This window comes from Poecilia reticulata, chromosome 2 (assembly GCF_904066995.2).
Source record: "Poecilia reticulata chromosome 2, P_reticulata-male-v2, whole genome shotgun sequence".
Classification (NCBI taxonomy): Eukaryota; Metazoa; Chordata; class Actinopteri; order Cyprinodontiformes; family Poeciliidae; genus Poecilia; species Poecilia reticulata.
Window position 1 is genome coordinate 4,738,710 of NC_088831.1, and position 16,371 is coordinate 4,755,080.

The following is a 16,371-nucleotide window of genomic DNA, read 5'->3' on the forward strand; positions in this document are numbered from 1 at the left end:
AAAACTCAATTCACTGATGAAGAAAGGAAAGCTTTCTTTGAGTCCACCGGTTCAGATTTTCACTCCGGAGAGAAGGAGATATCATTGGATTAAATGTTTGCAGGAGGTACTTAAGGTAGAAAGATTCAGTTTGAATGCATATGGAAGGTAATATCAATCATCTAAATTAAACATGTCCCCCTTTTATGCATATTTGCTGCCTCTCTCCATAAACCCCTGAGACAGAGGAGTACCACATTCAGACTTCCTATCGCTCTCTTTCGCAGAAGGATGGTAATGAGTCTGGGCCGACTCAGTCACCAGTACACAGAGCTGGAGCTCAGCTGACGGCTTGCAGATTGACAAAATTCCTTTTTATTACGGATGGTTTAAGAAGGAAGCTGTCCAGTTAAAAACTACAGTAAGAAGGAAGTAAGAAACACCAAGTTCTCTTCTTTATACCTCAGCGTAGAGGATTTGGGTCTTGGAGTTATCAGACTTTGTGTCTAGTGAACCATTTTTAGTAAAGATACATCTGTAACATTCCTGAAAAAATATAATAGTAGCACCAATAACTGCTTTATGAATAACTCCGCAAATATTTTTTTCAAGACTCCTAGAAGTGCTGTTATTATGCCAATCCCTAAATCCAGTAATCCCAGCAGTAATAAGTAATTATACGGCTATTAGCTCACTTTCTACAGTTTCTAAGGTAATAAAAAATTATCCTACTCTTGAGTGGTCCATAAACTAGGACAGTTCCTGGTATTTTAATCCAATTTGGCTTTAGGAAATATTACTGCTGTTCGCTGGTGTTTTTTTTTTATTGATCTAGGAAAAGCTTTTGACATAGTAACATTTTTTTGGACACTATGGATTGCCTTATCTGTTAAATAAAGCCAAATCTTTCAAAACCAAAGGATGGACGAGTCTTTAACCAACACAAACGATTCGATTACAGGTTTTGTTGATTTGTTTATGTCTCATACCGAAAAAGCACACACCTGTGGACATTTTCCCTATTTCTGAGAAATTTTGCTCAAGTGTAATTCATGTTTCAAAGTTCCCACCTCAACTTTTGATCCACACTTTGGCAGGCTTTAAACCCTCACCACTGCTGATTCGGAGAGGATTCAGAAGCTAAGCCCAGTGTCAACTATTTGCAGTCTGATTTAATGAATTAATGATTCCTTCTTCGTACTCAGCAGGTTCCCAACACCTGAACAGCCCAGAGTGATGTCCTCAAAGGCTGCCATGCTGACTATGTGAGACTAGCAGTGAGCATGAAGGTTTCTTGCATCAATGATCTGTGGAGTCATTTTTGCTGACTTGTTCCCAGCGTGACTCTTGCTCTCTCCTGACTAATCGTTGAAGACCTTGCAGGGAGTTGTCAGCCCGCCTCCATTAGGATGAGGGGGGCTGCAAACTGATTTGAGGAGAATCCCTAGCATTATCCAAAACCTTTCTTCCTTTTTGTATGCACAAGCTTGTGTGTGTCTGATGATTAGGGAAGGAGATCCCCTGGGATCCTCAACTGTCAGACTCATTACCAGTCCCTCCCAAACAGCCTCCTGCTCTTCCTTTTCTGGTCTATAATGACCCAGAAACTCCATGTGGGTCAGATCATACAGTGAACCCTCCATTCCAGCCTTCATATCCATCGCTACCCACAACCCACTCATTTATTTTACCACCAGCCTTCTTTTCCCTGAAGAAATCAACAGCTGTTTTTTTTCTCCTCCACCTCCTTTATCATTTAGAGCTTGTTTTTCCTCCTCTGTTCCCTCTCTTGCTCTCTGTCTGGGTCAACCCAACCTGTCTTTCTTTCATTTAGAGCCAGACTCAACTCTCCTAAGAACAGAATCTGTTCCCACGCACTCGTCATCTCTATTGCCAGTAACTCGCATGCCTCTGAGGAAGCTTTCCCCAGCCAGTGGGAGTCTCTGCTGCCATCTACTGGCTATAATGTGTATTACTATTAGCATTCATTCTGAATTTTTAAAAAAAATCCAGATCTTCACATTTCTGATTGGGTGTAATTTTGCTTCCCTTAAATTCTGCTTCAAATTCCAAACTCAGTATTTTATTAATAAATAAAGCCAACTTTATTTTTTCTGCCTGTAATCATAAAATAAACTGTTAGAATTTAACCAATAAAATTGTTCAGACAGGCAAATATTTTATGTAGGGTGATCATAATTTTCTTTCTTTCTGACACTTATCACAAGTTGTTAAATTCCAACAATTTTAAGGTGATTTCTTTTTAAATAGTTTAATTACTCAAATAATTGAGTTTGCTTCCCACTGCTTTCATTTTGCAGACAAGAGGCAATTTTATCAAAATGAAGGCTGGTTAACCAATCAAAAGATGACTTTTGGACATCATATCATATGAAACATGTTAAACATGTTAAAACAATGTGTTAAAGTGAGTATCTACAAAGAGACCACACCACACACACGTTTAAATCATCATTTGAGTTGGGTGTGTTCATGACATAAATGTTACAATAACACCCTTTAAGATCATAATCATATTTTTTTTTTCCCCCAGAAAAATTATTATTATTCTGAGAAAGTTTGATTTTGCTTATTTTGGCCGAATTAAAGATTCATTTTCATTAAAACATGAAATCCAGCTGGTAAGTTGAAGTGGGCAGAAGAACATAGATGAAAATTTACAGTTTAGTTCCAACTATGCAATATTTCTTTAGTTATTTTTCATTAATCAAAGTGCAGTTTGAAACAGCTGCATAATCAATTCATAAACAGGATAACATGCATACCGATGACGTCCCTGAACTTCTTTATCCAAGTATCATCTTCCTTAACGCTAATTTAAATGAAACAAGGTTGAAGTGGTTTGTCCCCCACTTTAAAAAAAAAACCAAAAATGTGATCTTGACTTGTACAAAATGTTCCATAAATAGTAACTTATTAGGAAATTTCATCTAACAAGCCGCCCTCTCAACCTTTTGCTTAAACACAGCAAAGATGCATTTTTTTATTGGCAACAAAGTGCCTCACGGTGAAGAAGCGGCACTTGCTAGCAAATTTGACTTCTAACGTATGAACTCTGTTGCTATGCGGCACCAAAACATTAATTTTTAAAATTTTCCTAACAACATGGCGTGTAAAGCTTTTACCTTACAGCCACAGATTAGATGTTGCTCATCAGTGGTGGAGAAAGTACTCAAAAAATGTACTTAAGTAAAAGTACAAATACACAGACAAAAATGTACTCAAGTAAAAGTAAAACTACAACATTAACATTTGTACTTAAGTAAAAGTAAAAAAAGTACTGGCTTTTAAAAATACTTAAGTATTAAAAGTAAAAGTACTTGCTGAATGCATTACCTAATCCCTAATACAATATTAGGTGAACCGATTGTATTAAATTTTAATACATAAGAAATGTGCCATTTTAATAAATAATGCCACAGATAAAGCATGTTTTTATTATGTTTACTCTCTGTAACATAGTTTAGACTTGAATATGTGATTCTATGCATCATTATTCCAGGGATGGAAACATCTTGTCTCCTGTCCTAACATAGCATGAACTTCACTTTTTTGCCACTAGTGGCTTTTATTTTTAAAGAAATCCAACAGAAAGGGGATGGAAAGAAGGTGGGTGGGGGAGGACACCACCTACCCAAGACCAAGTCAACACCCTGCGCTATGTAACACACACAAAAAAAAGTTTTACCTATAAAAATTGCTTCTCAAATTGATCTGAAAGATCCACATTCCCATTAAAACACCTAGATATTAAATACTTAGAGCTGAATTAAATTTAATCAGTAAAGATCCGTCCAGAAGAATCGGATCGTTCCTGAATGTCATATCAATGCACACTTTGGTCACAGCGTTGTCCCATATTTGCGACACCTCAGTCAACACCTCCACACAATAATTCAGCGCCATGAGTGACAACTTTTTTTAATCGCAGATGCAACATGTGTCTCAGTCAGGACAGCTAGCTTTGCTAGCACCACGTCCACAGATCTTACCTTTCTTTACGCTCTTCTTCGAAGTGACGCTAAAAGTTGGACGAAGTCCCCACCGTCTGTGAAAGCGAAGCACTGCTGATTTTACATGTCGCCATATCTTATGATTTATGCAGCGCTATTATATTACTGACGACTAGACAGACATTTTCTCCCGCTCAGAGGAAACCACTGCGCATGTCTTGGAGCTCCGCGTGCGAGTGAAAGGGGGAGGCGATGGGTGACAACAGACACGTAAGTCACGTTATGCTTGGATTTTATGAAGCCACTTTCAGTCCCTGAACTTCACATTTTAACGGACAAAAAGCGCAACGCGACTTGGATGTAACGAGTAACGCGACACTTTTGTAGAAATGTAGTGAAGTAGAAAGTACAAATACTAACTGTAAAATGTAGTGGAGTAAAAGTAGAAAGTATCCATTATTAAATCTACTTAAGTAAAGTACAGATACACGAAAATTGTACTTAGGTACAGTAACTTCCCACCACTGTTGCTCATTACCGTCGACTGCTTTTAGGCAACCTCCGCTGGTTACAGTTTGACGTTAGCATTAGCACTGTTGCTAAGCTAGCTTAATCTGAACAAGTTTGAATTCTTGCTTTGACACAGAAACGTCCTCAACCAAAGGCGAGACAGTCTTTACATTTTTCAAAGTTGACATATCTTATCAATATAAGTACAAACATAAACATGTCTTACGGTTATTTGCTGGAAACGCAAACTAAAAATGAAGCGAAACGTTGACAGAAAATTCCTTTAAGTCGTGTTTTTAAATGTTTAGGTAGATTTTTCATTATCCCCCAAAATAAAAATACCGTCAGAATTTAACCGTTATTGCAAGTAACATTTATGAGCTAAAATGTATTTCATTAATGTTTGCTATCTAAACCACTCTTCATAATAAAGCTCAATCAAATCACAGAATCATTAGTTCCTTTAGAGTTCGACAATGAAAGAAAAATATTAAAAGAATTGCAGCCTATTTAATTTTTTTTCATAGCTCAGAAAGTCATTATATCCATTTGTTTGCAAGCCAGGGTAAATTTATGCACAATTAATAACCTGCTCGCCAGTCCCTGAATACAAATTACCTCGCAAGTATTAGATTAAGGCCTATATGGTTTCAGAATTAGATCTAAATCATAATAAATCTCATCAATTCTAATTTGGGGTCAATGAATTGGGATTCCCCGGGCTTTGAAAGGTAATTTTATCAAAGGTAGAGGCAACACAGAACATGTTGTCCTTTGGGTTCAGTGCCATGGAACAACAGCTGCAAATGCTGAGTTGAAATGTTGAACAGGAAACAAAAGCTAAACAATAAGATATGAGGTATATCAGCGGGTGGGTTGAAAGTCTTCCAGTGTAATATCTACTCAGTTTATCTACTGCAATATTAAAAACAGAATTATAACACCTCAAAACGGTGATGGCTGTTGCTCCAAGCCATAACTGTTCCCTGTTTTTTGTTTTTACTCAGAATACCAGCCAAAGTGCAAACATTAAAAACCTTATTTGATGGTCCAAGAAAAACATTAAGCGATCCTGTTCCTACTCATTTTAATCCAGCTAACTTAGCAGAAATCCAACGCTACCTAAAATGGCTGACCATTAATTATTTCGTTGGCAGAAAAACTGTTTTACCTGTAAGCCCAGATTCATTTTAGATGCAAAGCTCGGTGTGTTCTGTTTCCAATTAATCCCAGCACTGCCTTTTGGTTACAGTTTCATTCCTGTAAGCCTGGTTCCTGCATCATGCAGCCTGCCAACCTCAAAATTGGATTTCCCGAAGGGTGTTCCTCAGTCAGGCTTGAAAAATTACTTATAGCTTTGTTTCATTTGAAGCTTTACCCTCTGTTCTGTTCACACCACAGGAAGGTTCACTGTACATCTGTTCCTCTGTCAGCTTATAGCTCAACATGATGAATGGTTGTTTACTTTTTCAGTTGGCTAAATATCCTATTACTTTGCTTTCAGTTTAATCATTTTATTTATTCATGTTTCACATGTTTCTCCTTGTCTTCTCTATCCAAACACATGCTGTTAGTTGAACTTAAAAAGCTGTGAAACTTTGAGGGGCTGGTTTCTTCTGAAGCCACTAAAGGCTGCTTCAAACTGACACATTTTACAGGGGAAAGAAAATACAATTTCTTTTAAAAACCATGCTAAACTGTGAAAAACTAAGTCCATGTTGCTGCTTCACTAGCTGTGTTTCCAGAACAAATGTGCACAAATATTTGTTGCTATTCTGCTAATGTCACCCCCCTCCCCCCCAAAAAAAAACAATTGCTGTGTTTCTATTAAATAAGAAAAGCTGTTAAAAACATCATAATCCTACTACTTCCTGTCATCGTTGGCGTGTTTCCACTGAGTACATTTATATCGCAATTCAATGTTTCTACATCCAAATTTATCCCAGAGGTCCAAAAACACCAGGATAAAAAAAAAAAAAACTTCCTATAGAGGAATTTGTAAAAATGAAACTATTAAAAACAACTATTAGATACGGTTACCAGTTCAGTGATGTCACAGAAAGAAAGTGAGATTTTTTTACTTTTGGTCAACACACTGCAAAAACTGAAATCTTAGTAAGATTAAATATCTTAAATTAAGGAGATTTTTCTTGTTTTCTTTCTGACAAGATAATTTTTCTCACCAAGAGGGATTTATGTAAGAATATTTTTCTTATTTTAAGTGTTTTTGTACTTAATTATCTCAGTAAGATATAAAAGCTTAATGTTAAGAAAATATTACTTATTATGAGTAAATATGTGCTAGAATCTAGAATATCAATATTTACCAATCAAACTTCAAGTCTAGAACTTATTTTATATAAGTAAAAATTTCTTATTTCAAGCACAGAAAGCGAAATCACATACTTAATTAAATGTATTCAGATAATTAAAACAGACTATGTCCAAATGGAATCCTTTGTGTTATTGTCAATGAAAAATTAAAAAAAAAAAACATGAATTTATATTCTTGTATAAGTTGGCAGAGTGTACAGGAAATTATAATTTAATATTTAAACGATTGACATTTAACACAACAATTTCAGAAACAATATCAGTTTATATATCAAGATAATTCTTGTCATGTTTCCATCTGCTAAGGACCTTCTTAATTTGATCTTCTTGATGCAAGATGTGGGACCTCTTACTGACATGTCATGAAATTTCTATTGATGTGTGATTTGAAATGGCTGGTATTCCACACAATGAGATTAGAATCAACAATATTGATTGGCTCAATGTCATGATAAATATTTTAACTTTTGGTTTATATTTCAAATTCTTACTTTATAAGTTACTAATATTAGTTTGAACAATATTTTATTCATCATGTTTGTAACCCCTTTTATGACATCATACAATCCACATGGGAAAGCGCCCAAAATGTCAGTGAGATAGTATTAATGTTCAATACAACAGATTTTCTTTCCGATCCAATACCGAGTAAAATTTAAGCTGGTATTGGCAATACAGATCCCATACTTTGTGCAAAAGACAATTAATTTGTTTCTTAATTAAATAAAAAATAAATGTAATACATATCTTGGCTTCATAAAAAGAACACAATGTACTCTGATGCACTCATTTTAAACTCAGAAGTACATTGAGAACAATCTCGTTTACTATAAGCTATTTTAATTCAGCAGAAATATACAAAACATATGAAAATGGAGTTGCAAACTAAAAAAAAGAAAATTAGTAAAGTAATAACCCTACTAAACACATCCTTGTTTAATTATTAAAACTACTATAAAATGACAGCTGAAATAGCTCCATGTCACTTTTTTAATAATCTGTCAACATGTTCATTTCTGAGTGAGTGAGCATCAGCAGCACGCTGCGCTTGGGCATTACGTCCTTACACGTTACATACTCACCAGGCGGAAGAAAAAGTAGTTCCCATTAACAACGTTTCATTTCGGCAAGATCTCAATAATTTAGTTACTTTCTAACTTGCTCTTGTTAATCTACATTATCTCAAATTACTAAAGTGTTGAAAGTATTGATCCTTGGATCTGACAATAGATTTTAAAGAATTAAGTTCTGGTATCGGAAGAATCGATATTTCAGTATCAATCCGCACATCACTAACGGCAACGCCAGAGATCATTTAACTGCCCTGATTAACGGTTAATTCAGTTGTAACCGCCTAACTAAGCTTTTATCTACTGTACTTTTATAAGATTTTCTTTTGACAAATTCTCTAATCTCGGTTGGACATGAATGAAGATGGAGGACTTTTTTACGTGTATAGACCCTACAGCTGCTGTACTCAGAGGTAAGTTTAAAGTTGTCTGTCTTTCTAAGATAAGCTAACTGAAGCTAGTTAGCATGTCGTGATATGCCAATTTTCATCCGTGGTTAAAGAGCTGCTCTTGTGAATATGAGCTTTGAACAGTTATTAACCACAATAGCTGTGGCTTAAAAATATCGACACGAGTCTTGGTAGCTTCCGTTTTTTAACATAGCTAAGGTGGCTTCTCATTCGTAGCTTATGATTCGGGAAATGGTTAAAGAGCAATTCCGCCTAGTATTTCACTAACTGAGGGTGTTTGATGTGCTGTAATTTAAAAACTTAAATGCAATGAGTCTAAAAGCCTAGGTTAGATATTCCACACTGTTACCAGGATATTTTAAACACTAGTTTTGATTGGTGAATTTAAGTAGTCCTAGTTTGATTTAATTAAAATAACTTTCTTGCCATCTTGAATTCATGTAATATTGTAATTGAGCACATGAACTAAAATAAGACTTGTTTTATTTTTCAAGTAAACCAAACTGTTGCCATGGTGAAGCCTATGCCAGACACGTCTCCAATCACGTATTGCACCATCTACAAGTCACTTTGGGAATTGCAAGTGACGGCGTCCTTCACATTCTTGAGGTAAGAAATTTATGATACTGATTCATCATTACACTGATTAGTCCCTAAAACGTGGTTTGTTTTGTGACTGTTTTTCTGTCTGTGCTCCAATTAGCAGATGACCCAACAACTTCAAACAAGATCACTTTTCAGCTCTGTGGTGATCATGAAACCAACTTTCTACTGGCCATTGGAACCATGCCTGCCTGCCCTGATCTTCTGAAAGGAGGACATCATAGCTACTACACCTTTCAGCATCCGTGTGTGGGGCCACTCCTCTCTGTGCTGCTGACAGACGTCTTGAGAACGCCGTCCGTAACTGAGGCAAGACTTCCACATATAAAAGGCTAAGGCTGATTGGAAGAAGTTCATTGTGGAGGAAGCTCCTATTGTTGACATCTAATCCCAAGATTTTTTTTTTGCTTTGGACAATTTGGTTTGCTTGACTCTTAGTGCAGCAGATGTGTCAGATCGTCATTGTTCTGTCATTTTACAGGATTGTTTCAGAATCAGATGCCCATCCAGACTTTAAATTCTGACCAGTAGTCATGTTTTATTGTGTTTATGTGAAACTTAAACGTAATAAAGATGTTAAAAGTAATTGAACTTATGTCTTCATTTCAGCAAGCCAATAACATCTCTTGTTCCAGTATTCACAGGATCAATTTTTGGATTTTTGTCTTAGCATAAGAACCTTGAGTAAAGCTGTGACAAAATATATATTTTAATCCTATGCAACAATAAAAATAAACTAGATTTAGGTATACACTGCAAAAAGTCCCCTTTCAAAAACAAGAAAAAAAAGTACAAAAATAGGGTATAATTTTCTTAAAATAAGAAAAATTATCTGCCAACAGAACAAGAAAATTTATCTTGTCAAGATTTTCCAAAACAAGAAAAAATATCTAACCAAGATAAACCTACAAATATCTTAAAATTAGTGTATTTGTACTTAAAACAAGCCAATTTTACTAATACAAATAGAATATATGAGATTTATTTTCTTAATACATAGAACATTTTTCTTAAAATAAGAAAATTTTACGCTATTTTAAGAAATTCAGTGTCAAGTAACATTTTCTTTACGTGAGATAATTTTTCTTAAAATAAGATAATATATCTTACTCGTATAAGTAAAATTGGCTTGTTTTAAGTAAAAATACACTAATTTTAAGATATTGTAGGTTTATCTTGGTAAGATATTTTTTCTTGTTTTAGAAAATCTTGACAAGATAAATTTTCTTGTTCTGTTGGCAGATAATTTTTCTTATTTTAAGAAAATTATACCCTATTTTTGTACTTTTTTTTCTTGTTTTTGAAAGGGGACTTTTTGCAGTGCAGAATGCTGGATAAGTCCCTTGAGACAACTTAATGAAATACAAATAATAAAATAACGAAATACAATCGTGTTACAACAGTCCAGTCAAAGACTTGAACCATCATTGACAATCCAAATAAAATAATTTTGTTGAATTGTTCAATTTGAAAACAAATTGTTCAATTTGTTTTCTTTGTAACATCTGCTCAATATGAACCTAAATAATTAGGTTCATTGTAGTTGCTTATGAAGCAATTACAATGCTTCATAAGAACCATTGTAGTTCTTATGAATGTTCAAAAAACGTTCAACCAGATTTTACTTCATCACCTTTGGCTTCCAACAATCCAGACTGCACTGTTAGATTATAGAAGAGCTCTGGATCAATACTTCTTCCGTCTTTCTGAACATCTTTTGTAGTTTTCTTGGCCACCTGCATTTCTTTGTTCATTTTTAATCTAGTTCTGTGGGGGGGAAAAAACTTTCTGATACCTTAGCATGGAGTTCCGTTTGAAAAAAACAGACAAATCAATGACAAAAGAAGAAGAGGCAGGCCTTGAAAGCCATATTTGTCAAATAATAGCTGCAGCTATTATCAGCTCCATGCATAGTTGTTTTGATTATGTATAAATGTGGTTTCTTAATGTGTGTTGCTATGCTGGATGATTTAAATCGGAGGGTACAGGGCAGTTCCTCACAATATCACAAGACAAACTAATACACACCTACTTTGTAAGTGCATGCACACACACACAAGTTTATATTTCTATTCATATTAAAACTTAGCATTGACTTTTTTTTTCATTTTATTAGCTGCATGGAAGGTTTTACACATCTTCAAGATCAAAGTGAGGGTATATATCAAAGAAATACTGAACATTCCCAGCTTGAAACCTCTTGATACGCTGATGGAGGACAGTATTCCAGACAGTATGTTAAGTATCTCCAGTGAGGCCTACGGCACAAAGATAGAAGGCCGGATTTAGCTCCCGACAGAAAGTCCAGCCACACAGTGACAACAACATGGGTGGTAAGATGCATCACGCTGAGATAAAGGAGCAGCACAAGAAAGAAACACAGGAGGAGGGGACAGAAAATAAGGAGAATAAACAAGAATCGCCTGACGGGGATACAAAGACATGAACTTAGAGGAGAATAGAGAAATGGGAGAAAATCACAAGATAGAAAGATAAAGTGCTAGCTTCCAAACTGGGTGATCTGACACCAGTCTGCCTGGCCAGCTGAATGCTATTTCCAGTTGGAGATGACCCACCAGCTGCACCAGAGGGTACAGTGGGCAAGACAGACACAAGAGAGTGTGTGTACAAGTCATGGGGACCTGGGAAGGGACTTATTTAGTCAATCAGGCTTTATTTAAGCAGATAGAAGTTAAAGACGTTGTTTATGCAGACAGGGAGACGTGATTAATGTACAAAACACAATTCCTGACCTTACCAACCTCGTGCAAGTTCTTCAACAGTTGACGATCTCCATAAACCTACCAATGGGTTTTGCCATCAAGCACTTACCAAAACTGGCAATGACTGTTTCACATCGCTATGGAGGAATTTCTCTCTGATCTTCTTTGTGCGACTGCTTTAACTCCCTCACATTTGACGGGTTTTGAGCACAAACGGCCTGTTTAGGTTCTCGCCATTCCACCAATTTTAATCTAGAGTTTGACTAGTTCGTTCCACAACTTTTGAGGTGTTTTCGAGTCATTTGTTGGTGAACCTGCAGGTGTGCTTTGGGTCATTGTCCTGCTGCGCAACTCGAGTTGTCATGAACTTATGGTCAAACGTTTTACTTCAAGGATTTATACTGGAAGAAGAATGACCAGCTCCACCAAGAACAGCTACACATTGAGCAAACCAGTCCCACACCGTCACACTACCACCAAATGTTATGTGAGATGGAAAGTGACACCCACCTTCCAAAAAGTCAATCTTTTGTCTCATTTATCATCATAATCTTTAGATAGTTAATGTAAAACAGCCTTTTTGTTGTTTTTGTTCTGCAGTGATTTTGGCCTTGAAACTTTCCCATGAAGGTCATTTTCACCCAGTCTCTTTAATCATTAATTCTGACCTTAGAAGGCAAGGTGAGGCCTGCAAGGCCTCTTAAGAGTAATTTGGTTGACCTTACACTCCATTAAAGTTTCCCATGGTTCCATCTTTTTCTAAGTTTCTGGATGACATATCTCTCAGTTGTTTTGTAACTTGTGTAACAACTTTGTTTTTCCTCTCCCGTTTTTAAATTTTGAGAACGTTAAATTGTCACATAGGTTCTGTTTAAGCTAGTTCTTGATTTGCCAGATGAGGTCAAATGACTATTTCTGGGGCTTGCGGTGACTAGGCCTGGGAAGTTTTTTCCCCCCTCTTAATAAATGACATCATCATTTGAAAAATGGTTTTTCTATTTACTCAGTTTATCTTTGATGATCAGAAACATCAAAGACAAAAAACAAAACAAAAAAATGGAGGAAATCTGTAAAAGGTTGAATATTTTTTCATAGCATTCTACATGGTTAATGATTTTATTGTTCAGTGTCGGACGGTCAGTCAAACTATTTTAGTTGGACACCTGTCTGCTCCCTGTCTGTTTTGGTTCTCCAACAAGTCCTCTACTATCAAGAGTAGATACTAAACATATCGTCCAGACAATAAAATTGTTGTGTCTCATATGATAGTTAAAAAATATAACCTCAAAAGGAAACTATGTACAGTCTACACAGATTGGTGTGCTCATTTCCTATTGGAAGTCATATGTTACCTTATCCATGACAGTGGCACTGACATGTTTTTAGCTTTAAGCTAACACCAGTCAAGTTAAGCTTGTTCAGGCATAAAGTCATCTACAAGTAAACTTTATAGTTTATTTATATTTGAACCACACGGAAATGTATTTTGTAGAAAAATAAAGCTTGAAATCAACTATATAGACCCAAATGTTGCATCAGTTGGTGTATTGGTGTTGCAACAATTAAAAAGTTTTGGGTGACCCCCTCTTTGCTGTCACTAGCTTGGAGCACGATCAGCATCAGTGTACTGCAGCCTTTGATATCTCAGTCAGCAGCATATGGGTCAGTACGCTCCTGGACCCACACACACACACACACACACACACACACACACACACACACACACACACACAGGAGGCTTTGATCTCTTACCAGACCGACACTTGATGATCTCTCCGAACTCATCTTCCACCGGCTCGTCACAGTAATCCTCAGGACGCACGCCCTCCGCCATCACCAGGCCACCAGCTGTGAAAAGTTAGTTACCGCTGAGCCAAACGGTCAAGTTAAATCCTCAAGGAAGGAGGGAAGGGAACAAATCCAGATCCAGTCAAAGGTGGGGTATAAGGAGTGGACACAGGAGGTAAGACAGAGGGGACTAAAGCAGGAAGAGACGGAGGACCGCTTGGTCTGTCACTGAAGGGCAGATGAACAGGAGCAGGTGGCAGGATGAGGGAGTGGAGGGGTGGCTCAGAGCATTCCCACCTTTAAATAGTAAGCTGTTATGATGTGGCTCAAACCGCTTGACAGACACCAAGCGTAAAACTCAATCTCCCTGTCCATGACATTTATTTCCTCCCTGGGACGAGGATGCAGCCTAGTTACAGGATATCAAGGTGAGTTTGAAACAGACCAAAGCTGTGGCCTTCGGGGGCGGACAGCAGTCATAAGTCACGGTAAAAAAAAAAAGAAAGCACACTCATCAGTCAATTCAAGAACTTTAACGTTTTAAAGTAAACTTCAAAGTGCACACAAACATAACCCACTGATTCCATAGTGGCATAATTTATTAAACAAAAAGGAAGCCAAAAACAATGTGATAGTTTGTTTTGTATATAGGTACTTTTGTGGATTCCTCCTGAATTTCAGTACACTTACCAGGGTCAATAATAATTACCTGAACACCACCGGCCATAAACAGCACATCACTGTATTTGGCACAGTGCAAACCAGAGACTTAAAAAGGCTCTGGTTTTTACAGAAGCTCTGGTGTAGCTCTGGTGTCTACAGAAGTAGGTGGATTGCTATTGTTTGCTTATGACTTTTTTTTGACTGCGATGAACATCCATCCTGCCCACAGCATCACGATAGTAACTTGTTATGACAAGATTTGATTTCCCTTTGGAATAAATAAAAGTATTTTTTTTAATTGAATAAATCTTGTTAAAAAAGAAGCCAGTTAATTCACCCAAAAACATCCCAACCAGATCATAGAAGGCATAAGGTGAACTGGACATGTAATTCTTTTACCCAATACAGAGTGTAACATGAGTTTACAACGGGTAGTTACCATGGAGACTGAATTCTGACTAACTTGATGGACATCAGTGCTGACAATGGAGATGGGGTTAGGTGACTCCTTGTTCTGGCTGGATGGCAGTAGATGTTACACTTGGCACCTGAAGGAAGATACTTCATTAATTATCTTCTGGATACACGAAATCCAATTTTTTTTTCATTCATTGTGTATTTTTTTTATGAATCTCAAATGACAATAAAGTTGGGAGACTGTGCGTTCAGGTCACAGCAGGTGAACTGTTGATATTTTAAATGCAAATTTTATTTTTTTTAATGTAGTTATTGCGGTCAGTCATTGATTTTTGAAGCCACAGAGAAACATTTAAATCTATTTTTTGTCTGCTTGATGTGTGGTGGTGACACAATATGCTATTCTTGAATCAATTTTTTGTACTGAATGATAGCTCACAGAATATTGTCGGTCGAAATGACAGTCGAGGAAAAACAAGCGCAGCGGTGTGGCAAAAATGTACACCTGTTGCCACCTCAGTGAAAATCTTCTTGGGACGCCCCTGCTAGCTAGACCATACGAAACATAGTAAAAAAAATCCCCTCTTCCCTTAATTCATATAACATTACAGGCAAATGTTTTACCTTCATTATTTGACTGTTGTCCTTCCGTCGTTTTCTTCCTTTTAGTTTTCTTTCTAGTTTTCTGGTTAACGCCTCACTGTGACGTAACATAATTTGCCATTCACGTCCTCGCGGGAGTAGCGGGAATTATAACAAACTAATCACACCTGTTAGTCACTCGCCGAGTTTTGGTAGAGTCCAGATATTTTAACTTAGCTGTGTTTCAAAAATTCTAGCAACATATCATCATTAGGCATTTTTATATGCCTACATATATACAACATTTATTTCTAAGCATATCCACCTTTCTTCGGGCCCCCTTGAACTTTGCGTGCATTATGGGTGCGAATTTCGCTGCAACAGATGTTACAGAAAAATCTGAGACCCATCATTTTCTGTGACCGCAGGGGGCGGTAGCGCGCAAATACTGGGTAAAACCTAATACAGCTGGGATTGTAAGACTCATGGTTCCTTTATTACCATCGCATTGACAGAGAAATACTTTGTATTTGAGGCTGAACACTGACCATGGCATTGAATCCCTATGTGTTGTCGTTAAACTATGTAAACCAACTATGGCCAACTGTGGCTGTGACCTCACTGTACAGGCCTGTACAGTAAGTAGGGTTGCCACCTTTCAAAAATTGAAATAAGGGACGCCCACCATGGCGCTTGTCGCCCGACTTGGGGTGGGGTGGGATGTCCGCTGTAGTGATAGACAATATTTTATGGCAGTGTTTTTTGTTTTCAAAAGTGATCTAGAGCAATCCAAAATTGTACTCCAATCAAAGTAGCATACCTTAAACACGTTTAATTAAGCAAGTGTAAAATCTATTTGGTGAACAGCTCAACTAATAAGTAACTGATCATAACACGTGATTTAATTATCAAAATGTCTCCTCCAAAAGTATAAAAATTATGTGAAAATGTTGGTATTGTAAAGAGTATTACTAAAATATTTATACAAATGAGTTAGGCCGGGACGCTGGTTCAAGATCAAATTTGCCACGAGGGCCGGGGTAGTCAGTGTTTTTCCATAGCAACACTTAAAAAAAGAATGAAACAGAAAAACAGAGCATGATATATCACCATTTGATATATTAAATAAGCCAAAGAGCCACTTGTGTCTACAGAAATACAGGCTCCAGATCCCTTTCAGATGGGAAGTATGATCCTATTTCGATTCAGCAGCTAAAAGTGCAGTACTATAAATTTTAATTAAATGTTAAAGTAAAATTGTGATGGTTAAAATAATCCACCACTGAGTATTAACAAAATATATTTATTTAGCATAATT

At 36.7% G+C, this 16,371-nt stretch overlaps 1 protein-coding gene and 1 long non-coding RNA gene across 19 annotated transcripts in view; one reads left to right on the forward strand and one right to left on the reverse strand.

Moving 5' to 3' along the window:
* Positions 1-13,662, reverse strand: part of dmd (dystrophin) — a 222,171-nt gene extending 208,509 nt beyond the window's left edge. For 8 of the 17 annotated variants that reach the window (XM_081615481.1, XM_081615514.1, XM_081615480.1 and 5 more), the window contains exon 1: positions 13,356-13,656. In XM_081615481.1, the coding sequence (XP_081471607.1) occupies positions 13,356-13,437 (82 nt within the window). In that variant the 5' untranslated portion in view covers positions 13,438-13,656. Of the gene's footprint in view, positions 1-13,355 lie in introns of all 17 variants that reach the window. The other 9 variants (XM_081615504.1, XM_081615532.1, XM_081615486.1 and 6 more) reach the window with 3 other exon arrangements.
* On the forward strand, positions 6,555-9,466 carry LOC145554823 (uncharacterized). Of its 2 annotated transcripts, none has more exons than XR_014090831.1 (2): positions 6,555-8,886; positions 8,981-9,466. It is a non-coding gene; the product is annotated as an uncharacterized LOC145554823 (long non-coding RNA). The 2 variants fall into 2 exon arrangements; XR_014090832.1 differs by having other exon boundaries at positions 8,984-9,466.
* Positions 13,663-16,371: the final 2,709 nt, after the last annotated feature.